Source organism: Microcaecilia unicolor, chromosome 8 (assembly GCF_901765095.1).
Source record: "Microcaecilia unicolor chromosome 8, aMicUni1.1, whole genome shotgun sequence".
NCBI lineage: Eukaryota > Metazoa > Chordata > Amphibia > Gymnophiona > Siphonopidae > Microcaecilia > Microcaecilia unicolor.
Genome location: NC_044038.1, coordinates 229,102,232 through 229,121,991, shown reverse-complemented (window position 1 = coordinate 229,121,991; position 19,760 = coordinate 229,102,232). Strand labels below are relative to the sequence as shown.

Sequence of the window (19,760 nt, the reverse complement as noted above, 5' to 3'; positions counted from 1 at the left end):
GCTTATTTCCGATCTGAGGAAGAAGGACGACCTTCAAAAGCTAATCAAGAAATGTATTAAGTTATGTCCAATAAAAAAGGTATCATCTTATTTTCTTTTCCATGTTTTATTTTGTTTGATTTCTATTGATAACCTTAAGAGTGGACTAACACGGCTACCACACTCCTCTACTTAAGCTTTTTGTAGGAAAGAACTCCCAAGTCGTGAAAGTGGTCATAAAATGAAAGACTTCAAAGGCACTTGCCGTTTAGATGAAGCAGGTATGATTCCTTCAAGAGTGGGACAATTAAATTCTGCAGTTCAGGGACCTGCGAGATAAATGTGGTCAGTGTGAAAGGAGGTAAACTCAAGGTGGTATCATTAACATAGGAGTTTAAATAAGAAGAAAGCTGAAGAATAAAGCAAAATCCAACAAACAGAATGTGTGACATGGAGTTGGGAAAAGTGGAAAATAAGGAAGTGCAGACCTGTCCTAAATGAATTTTGTTCACTACACATGCTCCAGGGTATTTAAAAACATATGCCTGACGCAGCCATGTTTTGCCAAAGGGGATACTTCAGGGGTAGTTGATTTCCAATTGGTTTCCATACAAGCTTCACCATCTGATACATTCAGCATCTTCTTGAGATGAGGAGGGGGGGGGGGGGAGAAACTTGGCAAAGTTAGGACTGATTTTTATGCGGTCCAACAGGTTCAAGAGGTCTTTCCAAAGCGATGGGAAGCTCAAGCGGCTTCTGGCGTTAGTTCCGACTGGAGAACATGCCATTTCCGGAGCTCCAGGAATTCTTTTTAGCTACATGGCACTAACCTGGTACAAATGTGCCTCCCCTACTGAGAGGTCTATAAATAATGAGTGGAGTTGAACGGGTAGATGTGAAGCGTCTTTTTACGCTTTCTAAAAATACTAGGACTAGGGGGCATGCGATGAAGCTACAATGTAGTAAATTTAAAACAAATTGGAGCAAATGTTTCTTCACTCAACATGTAATTAAACTCTGGAATTCGTTGCCAGAGAATGTGGTAAAGGCGGTAGCTTAGCGGAGTTTAAAAAAGGTTTGGACGGCTTCCTAAGAAAAGTCCATAGACCGTTATTGAATGGACTTGGGGAAAATCCACTATTTCTGGGATAAGCAGTATAAAAATGTTTTGTACTTTTTTGGGATCTTGCCAGGTATTTGTGACCTGGATTGGCCACTGTTGGAAACAGGATGCTGGGCTTGATGGACCTTTGATCTTTCCCAGTATGGCAATACTTATGTACTTATATAACCTTGCATTAAGAAACAGGAAGTTTTCAATTAGGTTCTGTTGAATCCATTTGGTTTATATGACTCCCTGTAACATTGATTCAGGGGTCCTTTTACTAATCTGCGGTAGGCTGTATGCGTGTGCAGCGCATGCCCAAATGAGACTAGCGCCGAGGCCAGCGCACCCTCCTGGCGGTAGTTTCAGATTTGGTGTGTGCCCATAACGTGTGGATGAATTATGTATTTATTTCATTCTACGCACACCGGTCCCAGCGGTAATTGGCACTTGGCGCAAGCTGACCGGTCACCATGCGTGCAGCTCCTGAGCCTTTACCGCTAGATCAATGGGTGGCATTCAGGGCTCCGGCCCATTTTGGGCATGCACTGGTTTCATTTTTACCACAGGCCTTCCCGTCCATTAAAAAAAGTCATTTTTTGTAGATATGGTAAAAACTGGCCCGGCACACACCCAATACACAGACCTACACTACCACAGGCTATTTTTACCGCGGCTTAGTAAAAGGCTATTTCATCCTCACTTCAATATTTCCTTATCTCTTGTTTGTCCTGTTTGTCTGTCCTAATTAGATTGTAAGCTCTGTCGAGCAGGGACTGTCTCTTCATGTTGAAGTGTACAGCGCTGCGTATGTCTAGTAGCACTATAGAAATGATAAGTAGTAGTAGTAGTCTTTGGGATTTCAGAATCTTGCTACTATTTTGGGATTCCACACAGAATCTTGCTACTGTGGGATTCCGGAATCTTGCTACTCTTTGGGATTCTGGAATCTTGCTACACTTTGTCCTTATCCCTTATTTGTCCTGTTTCTCTGTCCTAATTAGATTGTAAGCTCTGTCAAGCAGGGACTGTCTCTTCATGTTCAAGTGTACAGCGCTGCGTACGTCTAGTAGTGCTTTAGAAATGATAAGTAGTAGTAGTATAGTTGAAAGGAGAATTATGATTTAATATGGAACAATCTGATGTCTCCCTCTCTCTTGACAGGATAGTTTCTAAAGAATAATTCCTGTTTCTCAGACTTACATTGACTGATCCAACAGCAGACATATGCAGGTCTAATGTGATATCTCTGAAAAAAAGAGGAAAAAAAAATGGTGAGTTTTTGGACATAATCAATATAGGGCCTGACACTTTTCCATTTATAAGCCTGGCCTCTTTTAGAAAAAAACACATATGTGATTGGCACCCAATACTGCTTTTCAACATCAACCAGATATTCAATGCCGGCCCGTTTCCCATGACTGGCATTCTACATCCGGTTTAAATTGTCCAGTTCCAACTTAATCGATTTTCGGCGCTGGCCGGTCAGGTTGGAGCCAATCAAAGTTTTCTACCTATTGTGGCAGCCAAATATGACCACCAAACTTAGCTGACTCCACAATGATGACACTTAATAGAAGGTGGGCTAAAAGTGTTATTTAACGAGAAGTTGTAACAAATGACCAGTAAGTGGTCTAACCACTAGAGGCCAACTAAAGTTCGGTTTCGGTTTTGGCCAAAACCAGACAGAAAACCACCAATGATCATAAGGTAGGTCCAGGGGCACGCCTACAGGTGGGTCCACTTCTGTTCTGGAGGGAAGAATGTATGGCTTGCTCCTGTTTGGGGGGTGGGGAGTGGAGGCTGCTCCTGTCTGGGGGAAAGGAAGGAATGAAGGGAGGAAGAAGTTGGCCCGTAGCTCTGATTAGGGTCAGCCAGCATTGACTGGCCAAACCCAAGTGGTAAAATTTGGTTGCAGATTATGATTCGGCCAAAATCAAAAAATGTAGTTTCAGTTGCCCTTAACTGATCACCTCCAACTAGAATTACTATCCGCTTATAATCGAAAGTGATGGGCGCCCAGATTTTGACCCAAATCGGGAGATGGGCGCCTTCTCTCTCGGGTGCCCAAATCGGTATAATCGAAAGCCGATTTTGGGCGCCTTCAACTGCACTCCGTCACGGAGACGAACAAAGTTGATGGGGGCATGGTGAAGGCGGGACTGGGGCGCAGATATCAGCCGAGGAGAGATGGGCGCCTTCGGCCGATAATCGAAAAAAATGGGCGGTTTTAACGTGAATTTAGGTTACTTTTTTTGGACCCTTTTTTTCTCACGAACAAGTCCAAAAAAAGTGCCCTAAATGACCAGATGACCACCGGAGGGAATCGGGGATGACCTCCCCTGACTGCCCTAACCACCTCCCACCAAAAAAAAGGAACTTGAAAAACTTGTTTTTTCCCAGCCTGTATGCCAGCCTCAAATGTCATACCCAGCTCCCTGACAGCAGTATGCAAGTCCCTGGAGCAGTTGTTATTGGGTGCAGTGGACTTCGGGCAGGTGGACCCAGGCCCTCCCCCCCCCCCCACCTGTTACACTAGTGGTGCTTAATGCTGAGCCCTCCAAAAAAAAAAAAAACCAAACCCACTGTACCCACATGTAGGTGCCACCCTTCACCCCTTAGGGCCATGGTAATGGTGTAGACTTGTGGGCAGTGAGTTTTGGGCAGGATTTGGGGGGCTCAGCACACAAGGGAAGGGTGTTATGCACCTGGGAGCTCTTTCAAGGTTTTTTTTTTATTTGTACAAGTGCCCCCTAGGGTGCCCAGTTGGTGTCCTGGCATGTGAGAGGGACTAGTGCACTACGAATCCTGGCCCCTTCCACGACCAAATGCCTTGGGTTTGTTCGTTTTTGAGCTGGACGCCTTCGGTTTCCATTATCGCTGAAAACCCCGCGCGCCCATCTCAAATCCGCCCAAATCCTAGGCATTTGGCAGGTTCCAACCGTATTTTCGAAAGAAAAGATGGACGCTCATCTTTTTCGAAAATACACTTTGGACCACCCCTTCTCGTAGACGTTCCTGGAGATGGGTGGTCCTTATAGATTGGCGGCCCGTTTCGATTATTCCCTCCACATATGTTAATCAATAATTGCTAATAGTGAAATGCACAGAGGTGGTTACCTGATTAAATCCGCAGAGGAAGAAAGTTTCTCTGCCACAGTTTTTAGGGTGACATTCAAGAAGACATCCTGTGAATAGAAAATGAGCTTCGTACAGTAGAATCAATTGCCTATAATCATGTCTCAGTTGCTGTCATTGCATTCATATATGATTGAACCAAAGCCAACACTTCCATTAAGCAAATTAGGTGGTCACCAAAAATGCTGAGATTTCAGGGCTCAAAAGGCAGTGAGTATGCCCCCTCCCCTGCATTTAGTGCACAGACTTTGCACTTACTGGGCCAGATTCAGGGGCCTTTTTACTAAGCAGCATAAGCGTCTATGAGCGCCCAACGCATGCCAAAATGGAGTTGCCGCCTGACTACCACATGGCTCTTGCGGTAATTTCATTTTTGGTGCACATCCGCGTAGGTCATTACCGCCCAGATTCTTTACCAAAAGGTCAGTGGCTGGCGGTAAGGTCACAGACCCAAAATGGATGCACTGCAATTTTGATTTTGCCGCACGTCCATTTTCAGCAAAAACAAAGGCCTTTTTTACATCATGCTAACTAAATGGATTGGTGCGCGCCCAAAACCTGCGCCTACACGACCACAAGTCATTTTTCAGCGCTCCTTAGTAAAAGGACCCCTGAGTAAATGGTGCTCAAAGTTAGGCACTGAAAAAATTGTCACTCAGCGCACTTTATAGAACAGTCCATTGCACTGATTCCTGAAACCCAGTGTAATCCTGGCATGCAAGTTGGGTGTGCATCCCCCCCAATTCCTTAACATTGCACATAACTTTTGGGAATGCCTATGACAAGCCCATGTCTCCCCCCACTCAAGGTCATGCCCTCTTTTGAGTTGCATGCAAGAGAATTTAGGTGTGGTTCTTTATAGAATCGCACATTGGCAGTCATGCGCATAACACCAAATCAATGTCAATTAATACCAATAATTGATTGTTTGCAGCCAATTACTTAGTGGTAATGGATCATTAACTAATTTAGTCTGGCTTCAGCTGTTTTTTGGCAATGGCACTGAAGAATTGTTTATGCAGGAATCAACGCACCTGCTCTAAGTCTCATTGATTTGGTTGGGAAACCCGTGTGACCCCTGATGAAGGTTTCTCTGAAACTTGGCCAATGTGGGTCCTGTTTTCTAAAAAAAAATTTTGTTTGGATGAACTCCTACCTATTCTTCTCTCCCTGGATCGGTGCTGCTGTTCTGTCATTTGCTTCGATTTTGCATGTTTGTTTTTGTTTTCTTTATAGAATCGCAGTTTTGCAAGGAACACCAAATTAGTACCAATTAACACCAATAATTGATAGCAGCCAATTACTCAGTGTTAATGGCTCATTAATTAATTTAGTTGCATGCACAAACCAGGATTGTGACCAAATTTGGGCTACCCTTGGAGAATTCAGGGGACTGAACCTTAGGTTTTGCACTTCAGGTGCTGTACGTGCAAATCCTTACCACACTTTAGTAAAGGAGCTCCTAAGTCTAGCAGTGGAAGCAGCCAGATATGTGCAATTATACTCACAGTTTTCAGAATCATCAGGGATTCAGCATCACCTTGCGTTGGGATTGCCAGTATCTCGATGGATAAAGGGAGGTGCAACACCATCCTGCTATCTTGCAAGGTGACCTCTGGAGCCTGATTGGCTATGACTTGCAGTTTGAGTGGCAGAGAGTCAAGATATTCTTGTTAATCTATCAAAAAATATTAGAAACGGTGCTATAGTCAATGGAATAATTTTACAAGTGATTCAAGTGTGCAGAAGAATGTTTTACATACTCAAATATGCATTTGCGTGCATTAAGGAATGCTTTTACCAAGGTACCCTAATGGATCAAGTGTGTGGTAATGATTAGCGTGTGCAAAATGATAAGATGCCCATTATATTCCTATGGGCATCTTATTTATTTATTTATTTGTTGCATTTGTATCCCATATTTTCCCACCTATTTGCAGGCTCAATGTGGCTTACAATGTTCTGTCATGGCATTCGCCATTCCAGATTAAAAGATACAATTGGTATTACATAAAGAACATGTCTGACATAATAGAATTTAGCAATCAAGTACAGAAAGATTATGTTCGGAATATCAGGTAAACGGTGATGCGTTACAGTTCCTATGATGGATCATGGTGGCATGCTTTTTTGAAGAGATAAGTCTTCAGTGATTTCCGAAAGTTGATTGGGTGGCACATTGTTTTCACGTCAAGTGGCAATGCATTCCACAACTGCGTGCTCATGTAGGAAAAGCTGGACGCATGTGTTAATCGGTCAGTGGCGTTCCTAGCCTGGATGACACTACTACTACTACTACTATTTAGCATTTCTGTAGCGCTACAAGGCGTACGCAGCGCTGCACAAACATAGAAGAAAGACAGTCCCTGCTCAAAGAGCTTACAATCTAATAGACAAAAAATAAAGTAAGCAAATCAAATCAATTAATGTGTACAGGAAGGAGGAGAGGAGGGTAGGTGGAGGCAAGTGGGTACAAGTGGTTACGAGTCAAAAGCAATGTTAAAGAGGTGGGCTTTCAGTCTAGATTTAAAGGTGGCCAAGGATAGGGCAAGACGTAGGGGCTCAGGAAGTTTATTCCAGGCGTAGGGTGCAGCGAGACAGAAGGCGCGAAGTCTGGAGTTGGCAGTAGTGGAGAAGGGAACAGATTAGGACACCCGGGGCGGATCGCCGATGCGCCCCCTCTGGGTGCAGCGCGCCCCCCCCTGCGAAATGACACCTCCCCCCAGGCGAAATGACACCCCCCCCGGGTGCACGCCACTGGGGGGGTGCCGCGGCGCGCGCCTGTCGGCTCCGACTTCGCTAACTTTGCTCGTTCGCTGCAGCTCCCTCTGCCCCGGAACAGGAAGTAACCTGTTCCGGGGCAGAGGGGGCTGCAGTGAACGAGCAAAGTTAGTGAACTCGGAGCCGACAGGCGCGCGCCGTGGCACCCCCCAGCGGCGTGCACCCGGAGCGGACCGCCCCACTGCCCCCCCCCTTGGTACGCCACTGTAATCGGTATTTTAGTCCTTTACATTTATTATTTACATTAATACATTTACATTTATTACATCTTATCATTTAGCACATACTAAGGGAGCCTTTTACTTTTTATTTATTTTTTTATTATTTATAGTTTACAATAATGTTTTCAAGGATTCACTCTTGAAAGAAAGTGATACATAGAAAGAAAATTTAAGTTACATCCTTAAATATCATAAATCATAAATTATCGCTCAAGTCCTCCATTTAAGGGATTCCAAAATCAAAATGAGAAACAAAACAAGAAAAAAAGAATAGGAAATAGCATTTGCGAAGTTGTCGGTGTTTTATTATTTTTTTCATACAGCTCCAGAAGTTGCCTTGGAAGCTATGAGTGTTGAAAGCTGAGACTGATCCATAAAAGCATATTTAATAGTACCAAACCTTACTAAACACTTGCAGGGGTACCTCAAAAAAAGGTACCACCTGCTTGCAATACTGCTGGTTTCAGAATGAGAAATTGTTTCCTTCGTCTTTGTGTCTCTCTTGAGAAATCCGGAAATAAGGAAATATGTAAACCCAAAAATGGTTTTTTCCTTATGTTTGAAAAACATCTGGAATATCCATTGTTTATCTGGCGGTAAAGCCACGGTTGCGACCAATGTCGCAGCCGTAGCTAGTTCAGTTTCCGATGTTTCTAAGGTTATCAATAGAAATCAAACAAAATAAAACATGGAAAAGAAAATAAGATGATACCTTTTTTATTGGACATAACTTAATACATTTCTTGATTAGCTTTCGAAGGTCGCCCTTCTTCTTCAGATCGGAAATAAGCAAATGTGCTAGCTGACAGTGTATATAAGTGAAAACCTTCAAGCATTACTATGACAGTCTGACAGGGTGGGAGGATGGGGGTGGGTAGGAGGTATGCATGGGGACATCAAAGCATATCATTGATATTCTAACAGGATGGGTGTGGATAGGTGAGGGGAGGGTGATCAACAGAGACATACAGCTTTATGGTTTATAATGGGCTAGGAACCCCAGATCCTTGTTAAGTCCTTTCTGTTGGGTGTTAAAATATTCAATCATTCTGACTTCAAAGGTCTTACGTTCTTGTATGGTTTTAAAGTTACCTTTCAGGATTCTCACTGTGAAGTCACTGGTGCAGTGTCCTGGTCCTGTAAAATGTTTCTAAAAAAGCGGAAATATCTAATTTTTCCCCCTTCTGTTGTTGTTGTGGTTCCATTGGTTTTTGAGGTAAACAAAATACTCTTGTGAAGGGCGGTAAATTTGACTCTGGTATACATAGGTTTTCTATTAGATATCTTTTTAACATGTCCCCAGGCTTAACCATAGAGATATAAGGAAAATGAATAAAGCGAAGATTTTGACTTCTAATATAATTCTCAGAATGTTCAGCTTTACGTCTCAAATTAGAAACATCCTTCAGAATAGAAAATTGTACATTATCTACTTTTTTTTAGTCTTTGTTCTATTTTATCATTTTTTGAAGTCATATTATCAAAGTCAATTCTTTGTTTCTCAGTCTTTTGTTCTAATTCAATTATACGTTGAGTCAAATTAGTTATTTGAGAAAGAAGCCTTTTGCTAAGGCGTATAGGTGTCTACTCCCATCCAACGCCAGTCAAATTGGAACTACTGCCCGGCTACTCTATGCCCCGGGCGGCAATTCCATTCTTGGTGCGTGTCCAAAATACAAGGTGGCAAATATTTTCAATTTTCTACCGTGCGGTGCTTACCCGGCAGTAATCGGCAGTTTCCGTGCGCTGACGATTACTGCCCTATTAGTGCGCGAGACCTTACCACTAACTCAATGGGTGGTGGTAAGGTCTCGAGCTGAAAATGGACATGCGCTGGTTTTAATTTTGTCACAGGTCCATTTTCAGCCACAAAAAAAAACCCCGACTTTTTTTTCCAGGCGCTCTGAAAAATGGACCTGCATGTGTCCAAAACACGCATCTACACCAGCGCAGGCCGTTTCTCGGTACGCTTTAGTAAAAAGGGCCCCTAAATCTGTCAGTTCACCATAGTAAAAGTAGGCAGTGCTAAAGACAAAATATGAAAGTGCAAAACCCCTTAGTGAGAAGCTTTATTGGCTTCCAGTTAAGCAGTGGCGTAGCAGGGGGGGCTGCCACCCGGGCGGGGCGGTTCGCCATTGCACCCCCCCGGGTGCAGCACGATGACATCCCCCCCTCGGCGCATTGACACCCCCCTCCCCCCCCACCAGCTTCCACACCCTACCTTTAAAAAGAATATAGGAATCCCAGGCGAGGCGCAGCGCCTCGCGCCTGCCCTGCATGTAAAGGAAATGTGGACCATTGGGCCTTCTCTTGCTCCGTCTGTCCTGCCCTTGCAGAAATAGGAAGTTGAGTCAGTGGAGGGCGGGACAGATAGAGCGAGGGAAGGCCCAACAGTCCACATTTCTGACACCCCGGGGCGGACTGCCCCTCCAGCCCCCCCTTGCTACGCCACTGCAGTTAAGGAACGTACCATGTTCAAATTTTGCACTTTGATTCATAAAATCATTCACGGAAATGCTCCAGCCTATATGTCAGACCTTATTGATTTGCCACCCAGGAACGCTAAAAGTTCAGCACGCACATTCCTGGGACTTCACTTCCCTAGCTGTAAAGGTCTAAAATACAAACTAGTGCATGCGTCCTGCTTTTCCTTCATTGGTACTCAGCTGTGGAATGCATTGCCACTTAATCTGAAAACTATTCATGACTTAATTAAGTTTCGAAAAACACTGAAAACTTATCTCTTTAACAAGGCTTACCGGGATCCAAGATGGCGGCTGTTAGAGCAAGTTAAACGGACGCATCTTGAAGTAGCTCCTAGCTTAGACTTGCGTGAGCGCCTTACCCTTCGCGGTGATGGGCAAGAGAAGAGGTAAAGTTCGGGAGGCTCCCTCTGTACCGGACAGCACTTCTCAGCCACGCCAGACAACGCTGGATCACTTTCGTCTTGGGTCTGGTGCCGAGTTGGCGTCGACTCCGTTAGCCGGCGCTAGCGCTCAAACGCTAGACAGCAGTGGAGACGGGGCTTCTCTGAGCCCCGTCGAGCGTGCAGCGCCCCCACAACCCGGAATGGAAGCTACTGTTGCAAGTCCTGGGGCCATGGCGTCGAGAGGAGAACCAGGTGATCAGGAAGGGAGACTGCACGAGCGGACAACTGGAGCCACACTGCAAGCTGAACCAGGATTAACAGCTGCTCAAGCCTTGGAAAAGACAGTGAGTACTCTGGAACAGGCTGCCAAGGCCCCCCTACCGGTTTTTTCAATGGGAAGGGTAGAAAAACCAGCTGTAGTGACTTTGGAGACACTGTGGGACTTAACTTCATCTACCCACTCAGCTTTACAAAACTTGATTTTGAAAAATATGGAGACGATTAAAGTTCTATCGGAGACTGCTCTAAAACAAATTCAAACTAGTGAATCTCAAGCGACCGAGGTTAGAAGAATGTCGGAAAAAAATTGAGAAACTTGATCTTGTGGGACAAACTCTAATTAAAGATAAAAACTTCACCTTGAGACGCTTGGAATATTTGGAGAATCACTCAAAGAGACTGACTTTGCGCTTTATAAATTTTCCTAGGTCCCCTATGGTGGTGCCAACCCAAATGATCAGAAAGTATTTAATGGAGATTCTGGGAATGCCGGAAAATTCCTTACCACCTATAACTAGAGCTTATTATATACAAACGGATGTGAAATCATCTGAGAATCAACAGCAACAAGGTGCAATGGATCTTACGGCATTTCTTGAGTCTTCCTTAGAGGTTATAACTCAAAGAACTACACTTTTGGTGACATTTGCGTTGGAAATAGATAGAGATGCAGTCCTTAAACTTTCCCTCAGACATTTGGATTCTCTGTTTTTGGGATCAAAGGTTAGGGTATTCCCTGATTTGGCTAGGGATACTCAACAAAGGCGTAGAAAATTTTTGACTCTACGTCCTAGAATAATAGTAATAGGTGCAGATTTTGTTTTGAGATACCCATGTATATGTAGAATAAAATTTCAATCTAGGCAATACCAATTCTTTGATCCAAAACAGTTGGAGGAATTCCTGTTAAGCAGAGAAGAGGTAAATGGAAAGGCTCACCCTTAAAGGGGAGCCGATTACAACCGGGCTGAAGGCTCAGGAAGAATCTGGGGTGGGGGGGGGGAGAGGGAGGGAGGAGTGGGAGTGGATAGGAAGGATAAGAGATTGAAGGGTGATGGGTAAAGGGGCGGGTAGGGAGGAGGGGTGAAGAAGGACTGTGAAGCAGTGTTGCCAGGTGGGCGGTTTTACCGCCCAATTGGGCGGTTTTCCGCGACCCGCCGCGGGAAATTTTTGCCCGCGGCGGGTTGCGGTTTTTTGGGCTCCTTTTTGGCTTCGGGGCGGTTTTTTCACCGGCTTTTTCGGCCGCGGTGGGCGGGGTTAATGACGTTTCTGGGCGGGGTTAGTGACGTGGGAGGCGGGGTTAGTGACGTGGAAGGCGGGGTTAGTGACGGGGAAGGCGGGGTTAGTGACGGGGGAGGCGGGGCCGATGACAGGGGAGGCGGGGCCGATGACGGCGGGGGCGGGGTTGATGACGCGGGGGCGGGGGTGTCAGGGGCGGGGTTTGAGTTTGGGCGGGTTTTGGGCTGGATTTTGGGCTCCTTTAGGCTGGAAAAAAATTTTCCACCTGGCAACCCTGCTGTGAAGGGAAACACAGCGCCATTTGGATTTCAGCAAGCAGAGGGAGCAGTGTTGAAATTGGTGTGGTATCAGCAAGCTATTATCCATTATCTGTTTGTGGCTGTTGGGACAGTGAGGATAGCGCTTTCTGTATTTGTGCTGTGTGAAGCTGTCAGGTATAGTGTGGGCAGCAAGTTTAAATTAAAAGGGGAGAGGTGAAAAAAAAAAAAAAACCCATTCATTGTGTCTGAGGGACCATAATAAGGGTAGGAAAGGGTTACAGGGGGGGCGTGCGAGTGATGGGGGTGCTGCTCGGTGGTTTTTGGGAGCGGGCTCAGTGATTGGGGTTATGATATGGAGATTTGGGAGCGTTTTTCGATTTGGGAGCGTTTTTCAATGATAATTCGCGTCGCTGCTGATGTGCTTAGGGGTAAAAATCTTACCGGCGTTTTTACAGCTCTCTCGGGTCTCTGGGTCTCTGCAGTGCTTAGAGGAAAAAATCTTACCGGCGTTTTACAGCTCTCTCGGGTCTCTGGGTCTCTGCAGCATTTTCCTGGACTCTGAGAGCGGCGTGGAGCGTTTCGCGCCCCTTTTCCCGGGGTTTGGCGGCGTTCTTTGTTGCGGCGGCTATTTTGTTTCTCGTGTCTCGTCCGCCATTTCGGGGGGGAGCAGATCACAATTTTCGCGCCTTTTTGCGCATCACAGCAGATCGTTGGGCCTGCACCTTGGCACATGTTTTCGCATGTTTTCAGTTTTACCATCTTTTTGATGGCGATTTGATCAGTCGCGTTGTTTTAAAGTATTCGGGTTCCTTTCGTTTTGCTTTACCGGCCTGATTTGGCTGTACAAAACGTTTGCAATAAGGCAATGCTGCCACCTACTGGGGATATTTAATTACGCAGTTCCCGTCAATGATGGTGTGTTGCTGCCATCTAGTGGCGGTTTATTTATTAGCAGTAGGACTCTTTTTTTATTTTAATTCTGATGCGTGAGTGACATCTACTGGTTGTTCATATATTGGCAGCATATGTTCAATAGGGATTTCTTTTAGTTATTGGGCAGTGGTTAATAAGGGAAGTTCAGGAATGTTGATAATGGATGTTCAGGAATGTTAAGGGGTATATTAGTAATGGATGTTCAGGAATTTTAATAATGGATTTTCAGGAATGTTAAGGGGTATATTTTCGGGATTGGTTACGGTTAGTGATGCTGGCGGTCGGAGTGATGCTGGCATTTGGAAATAGTAGGATGCGATTTTCGGTTTCAGGGATAATTTGTTTAGGTTATTTTATGTATTTATTTCTTGCATTTGTCTCCCACATGGTATTGATGGGGGTACTTTATGCTAATTCATGGGTTTGGTCACTATTAGGTTTCGATATATGTGACGGCATAGTGATTCACGATGTTATAGGCTGGGGGTAGAGAGCAGGTGTTAAAGCAGGGGTACAAACTTTATTTACATTTTGTCATATTAGTTCTGTGTTGCAGATATGCCATCTCAGCGTAAATCCAGATCTGCAGCGCCAAAAAAGGCCACAGTTCCAGTGCCCGCGAAGGCTGTGGCTAGGAGAGGCACGGCTGTGTCTGGAAGGAGCAAGCAGGCTGCGGGAAGCTCCGGAAAGGAAAAAGAAGGTTTGGATGCATTGATGACGGAGCTCCGGAAGCAAATAGAGCAGTATGGAATGTCATCTGTTACACAGAGATTACAAACTATGGGTGATCCGGTGCGCCCATCTGACTCATTGGCCGATGACTTTGCGGAGGCAGGGCCGTCGTCCAGGCCGGATGGTGCGGCTCCGCTGCCGTCGGCTGGTGAGTCTGGGTGTGGCGGTGTTTTGCCTACGGGTCAAAGTAGTGCTACTGTTGCCACCCAGGCGAATGTTATGAATAATGATTTTACTGTTGCCACCCAGGCGAATGTTATGAATAATGATTTATCCTTAGCACAAGGCATTCGCAATGCATTGTTGGATTATGAAAGGGGTAGGTCCTTAGGAATGCCGGGAGGGCATATGGGGGGGCCAGGGGTAGGATTAGGGGTTCCGGCAGGGGGGGCAGGTGAGACGGGAGTACTGCTGGGTCTTAGTCGAGAGACGACAAAAAGTGTCATAGATCCAAAAAGTGATGTGCTATGTGGGGTGTACACTTTGTCTTCTTGTGTTTCCAAGAATCTGAAAGAAAAAATTTGGAAACGAGAATTCATAGATATCTTTTCCCTTTTGTTACGAGAGGAGGAGGATGAGACTGCTTCTTTGAAAGATAAGATGACTCTCTTCTTGGAAAGGGAAAAGAAACCCAAGATATTCCGGTCTATTGCCAACTGGACATCGGCATTTCATATATTTATGACAGTGGTTATTGAAAAGGAGCCGGACATGAGTCCTTATTTAATAAGGTACATGGATTCCATCATTCGGGCTCACAAGAGATATGGGGGATGGGCCTGGCTAAACTATGATATTAAGTTTCGGAAAAGCATGGCCGATAATCCTGATATCTCTTGGAAGCATCGAGTGGTGGATCTATGGCTGGATGAGATGTCCGTACAGAGACCTTTCACACCGGATAAGGGGTTTAATTACATGGAAGGTACGGGGTGGCGGGGCAGCCAGCCCTTTCAGTCTGGGCCGGCATCTCAAAGGCAATTTGGGGCGCCGGCAGGAAAGCGAATTTGTAGACAATTCAACAATGGACATTGCGCATGGCACCCCTGTAAATTCAGGCATGTCTGTGCAGTGTGTGGGGGGGGGACATTCAGCAGGGCAATGTCGGCAGCAAAGGGACAGGAAGCAGCAGCCAGGGTACTCGACTATGCCGTCGGGATACACTGGTCAGTAGTTGGGGTCAGCTGGCGCCTTCGCCAATTAAGTTAGAGCGTATGCAGGTATGGCTGGCACGTTACTATGATAGGGTAAGTGCGGAGGCCATCACATCTGGTTTTACTTTGGGTTATGTTATTCCTTATCAGGGCCCTTTATTGCATTCTACACATTACCCCAGAAATGCTGTCTCAATACATGCTCATCATCAGATTGCAGCAGAGAAAATTCAGAAGGAGTTGCTTAAGGGTAGAATAGCAGGGCCGTTTCGGGAGCCACCTTTTGAAGCCATGATAGTTTCGCCAATTGGGATTGTTCCAAAAAAGGAGCCCGGGAAGTTTCGATTAATACATAATCTTTCTTATCCCGTGGGGCAGTCGGTTAATGATTTTATCGATCCCATAACTTGTTCGGTGCACTATGCTTCTGTAGATAAGGCAATAGAAGTAATCAGGGGTCATGGGAGTCAGGCTTCTTTAGCTAAGGCTGACGTGGAGTCGGCTTTTCGCTTGTTACCGGTGCATCCAGATTCTTTTCCGCTGCTGGGGTTCCGTTTCAATGAGCACTTTTACTTTGATAAATGTGTCCCGATGGGCTGCTCTATTTCCTGTGCCTTTTTTGAGCAATTTAGTTCCTTTGTACATTGGATGGTTGAGCAGGTCACTTCAGTAGGGGCGGTAGTCCATTATTTGGATGATTTCTTGTTAGTAGGTAGGGATGCGGGAGACTGCGCGGTTTTGTTGAGCACTTTCAAGCGAGTGGCGGCTCATTTTGGGATACCGTTGGCTGAGGACAAGACTGTTGGGCCTGTGAATGTTATAACGTTCCTAGGTATAGAGTTGGATGTGCCGGCCCAGTGTTCTCGTCTGCCAGCGGATAAAATTAGACGCTTGCTGGAGGCAGTGCGGGCGATGCAACAAGTTAAAAAAGCTACTCTTAAGCAATTTCAGGAGCTCTTAGGTTTGTTATGTTTTGCTACCAGGGTAATGCCAATGGGTCGCATTTTCGCCAGAAAGCTGGCTTTAGCGACAAGGGGGGTACTGAAAGCTCACTATCATATTCGAGTGACACAAAGTATTAGGCAGGATCTAGAGGTCTGGGGTGTATTCTTAGAGCAGTTTAATGGTAGAACTTTTTGGCATGACCTTCCGCAGCCCGCAGATGCATTGGAACTGTTTACAGATGCGGCAGGGGGTGAAGGTTTTGGTATATATTTCCAAGGAGCGTGGTGTGCAGAAAAGTGGCCGGAGTCATGGATTCAGGCAGCGATTGTATGGGATATAACCTTTTTAGAGTTATTTCCCATATTGGCGGCTTTACATATTTGGGGGTCGGGTTTGGCAAATAAAGCTATTGTTTTTAATTCAGATAATATGGCAGTAGTAGAGAGTTTGAATAGATTATCTGCCAATACAGTACCAGTTATTAATTTGATAAGAGCGATAGTTTTGCAGTGTCTGCGTTGGAATATATCCTTAAAGGCGAAGCATATTCCTGGGAAGCAGAATATTATAGCGGATGCTCTTTCTCGCTTTAAGTTTGCAGATTTCAGATCCAAGGCTCCCATGGCAGACAACAGGCCGACAACAGTGCCAGACATCGTTTGGACTTATGGCCCCGTGAAGTGTGGGAGTTAGCTCTTCAGGCATTGTCGCCGGCAACAAGGAAGAAGTATATCTCAGCTTTTTTGTTTTATATGCAGCACATGATGGAGTCTGGTAATGGAGGGTTGTTCACCACGGATGCATTAGTGGGCTTTATATCAGCGGCTCGAAGGGAGGGTCGCAGTAGGGCACAGGTGGCTATTACGATTGCTAGTATTAATTTTTTCTCCAAATTGTTTGGCTGGGAGAATCCCACCAAGGCCTTTGTAGTGTCAAGGATGATGAAAGGGTGGCACCGGGTGGTAGGTTCCTCAGTGGATAAGCGTCAGCCTATTCTGCATGGTGATCTGTGTGCCTTGTTTGCAGTTACGGATGAGGTGTGTGACTCGCCATTTGAGGTACGGCTATTCCGCTGTGCCTTCGCATTGGCTTTTCATGGGGCCCTTAGGGTGAGTGAGTTGGTGGCCCAGTCTAAGTCTGCGGGGGCTGACAAGGGTTTGTTAATGCGGGATGTGACTATTACACAGACGGGGATTGATTTACTCATACGGAGCTCAAAAACTGACCAGTTGGCTAGAGGTTCACACATGTGGATTAGACCACACTCACCGGAAACTACATGTCCTTAATACAATCTGCAACAGTACCTGCAGATTAGACCAATGGGGGGTGTCTGGCTGCTGCTTCATGCTAATGCGTCCCCATTGACGCGATTTCAATTCATCAAAGTATTGCAGTTGTGTGTTACTCGGGCGGGTTTGGAATCTGCAACATTTAGTTCGCACTCATTCAGGATTGGGGCGGCGACTTCGGCTGCTATGCATGGGGTTCCATGCGAGCAGATTAAACGTTTAGGCCGGTGGGGATCAAATGCGTACAAAAGATATATTCGGCCTCCACGTTAGTAGCCCTGTTAGGGTGGGTGGTCTTTTGCAGTGGGGTTTTACTGTGGGGGGTCTTTTGCAGTGGGGTTTTACTGGGGTTGGCTTTCCGGTTGTTGCCATAATTGATAATATGTTAATTGCATGTGACTTGCCATATTTGATAATTTGTCAATTGCATGTGACTTGCAGGTGACGTGGTGGAACATTACCAGATATGGATCTGTGGTCACTCTTATGTGCATTGGGCACATAAGAGGGCAGCGGTACGACCTGATGGGGTGAATTTGGGCTTCCCGAGGGGGAAGGTGGCTGTCCGATGGTTGGGTAAGAGAGGGATGCTGTGGGCTCAATTGTTGCCAACCATAGAGTGGGAGTTGATGACTTCCAGGGCGCCACATTTTCTCATCCTGCATTTAGGGGGCAATGATTTAGCGGGGATGAACAGTGTGCTATTAGTGAAAACAATACAGAAGGATTTATTAAAACTGGCATGTTTGCTGCCTCGGACCAGACTCGTCTGGTCGGATATTATTCCACGACGAGTTTGGAGGGGCGAGAGGTCGCATACAGCGCTTGATGGCACACGCAAAAAAATTAATAGGTGGATGGGTAAATTCATGGGGTCACTTAAAGGGCAAGTGATTGTGCATGAGTTCCTTAAAGAATCTTGTGCGGGTTTGTATAGATCGGATGGGGTCCACCTGTCTGACGTGGGTCTGGATATATTCAATTTTGATTTGCAGAATTTTATTGAAGCCATTACGTTGGTGGTAGGTCGCAGCCCGGGTTTGGGGGGAGCCCGCGGCGAACGAGGAGTCGTTGCCGTGGGCTGTGGCATAAGCTATGGAACTTAGGTAACATTAGCGACGAGTACACAGCACCTCAGCGGATAATATGGCAAAGTGAGTTACTATGTATATGTTAATGACCTGTTGAAAGTTACAATACTGAGCGAAATGTTATGCCTGCATGCGGGCAGGATTACAGAACAAGATGGACACGGCTAGTCTCCTGGCTTGGACGGCCAGGGGGCCAATAGCTTTGGTTAAAGTGGTAAATGCATCCTTGTACGGGATGCATTTGATTGGACAGCGTGCTATAGCAGACAGCACTGAGGAGGAACAGGGTGCTTGGACGGCACAGCCTGTAGTAATATAAGCAAGCAGGGCTGTGTACTCGGAGAGAGATGTTTATCAGTGATGTTTATCAATGATGTTTACCAATGATTGTTTATGTGAAGGTTTATGGTAAATAAAATTTTGGGACCTGGCTGCGGCCTAAATAAATCCACATTCGTTAAAGAAATTGGCTTCTGGTGGTGTTTTAACAGAAGGGGGTGACTGAGTGAATGCCGAATGCCCGTGTTGATGGAAAGGCTCACCCTTAAAGGGGAGCCGATTACAACCGGGCTGAAGGCTCAGGAAGAATCTGGGGTGGGGGGGGGGGGGGGGGGGGGGGAGGGAGGAGTGGGAGTGGATAGGAAGGATAAGAGATTGAAGGGTGATGGGTAAAGGGGCGGGTAGGGAGGAGGGGTGAAGAAGGGCTGTGAAGGGAAACACAGCGCCATTTGGATTTCAGCAAGCAGAGGGAGCAGTGTTGACCCGCCCTCCCGCCCATGAGGTACGGGGGAAGGGTCGTTGTCGCAGCAAGGCATAAGCTATGGAACTTAGGTAACATTAGCGACGAGTACACAGCACCTCAGCGGATAATATGGCAAAGTGAGTTACTATGTATATGTTAATGACCTGTTGAAAGTTACAATACTGAGCGAAATGTTATGCCTGCATGCGGGCAGGATTACAGAACAAGATGGACACGGCTAGTCTCCTGGCTTGGACGGCCAGGGGGCCAATAGCTTTGGTTAAAGTGGTAAATGCATCCTTGTACGGGATGCATTTGATTGGACAGCGTGCTATAGCAGACAGCACTGAGGAGGAACAGGGTGCTTGGACGGCACAGCCTGTAGTAATATAAGCAAGAAGGGCTGTGTACTCGGAGGGAGATGTTTATCAGTGATGTTTATCAATGATGTTTACCAATGATTGTTTATGTGAAGGTTTACGGTAAATAAAATTTTGGGACCTGGCTGCGGCCTAAATAAATCCACATTCGTTAAAGAAATTGGCTTCTGGTGGTGTTTTAACAGAAGGGAGTGACTGAGTGAATGCCGAATGCCCGTGTTGATGTAAAAGTTTAGTCACACATGCACCACTGTAAGGCAGCTTGGAGTCAGCCACTCGAGACGTAACTTGCTCTTTTGATTTACCTATTTGGTGATTATGCTTTATATTCAAGTATTTGAAATTTTCTACAAATCTTGGATCATTACCTTATTTGTGATCGATAGTAGAATATATTAGTGTGACTGTTAGAATATTTCCTTTTGTTTACAAATTGCTGTTATGTGTATTATCACTCATAAGGATTTATTATGTATGATAAAAGTATATAAATAAAAATTAAAAAAACAAACAAACAAGGCTTACCATAATAATCAACAATAAGAACGTCAATGCTTCACTACTTACTTACTTGATAGTTTGACTGTTTTCTGATCTACTGAAGTGATTGTATTCATTAT

At 45.5% G+C, this 19,760-nt stretch overlaps 1 protein-coding gene across 1 annotated transcript in view; it reads right to left on the bottom strand.

Moving 5' to 3' along the window:
- Positions 1–243: 243 nt before the first annotated feature.
- Positions 244–19,760, bottom strand: part of LOC115476896 (BPI fold-containing family B member 2-like) — a 62,377-nt gene continuing 42,860 nt past the window's right edge. The window contains exons 10-13 of the mRNA XM_030213468.1: positions 5,731–5,900; positions 4,205–4,272; positions 2,288–2,333; positions 244–308 (exon numbers count right to left, since the gene is read on the bottom strand). Coding sequence (XP_030069328.1) covers positions 5,853–5,900 — 48 coding nt within the window. The 3' untranslated portion in view covers positions 244–308; positions 2,288–2,333; positions 4,205–4,272; positions 5,731–5,852. The remainder of the gene's footprint in view (positions 309–2,287; positions 2,334–4,204; positions 4,273–5,730; positions 5,901–19,760) is intronic.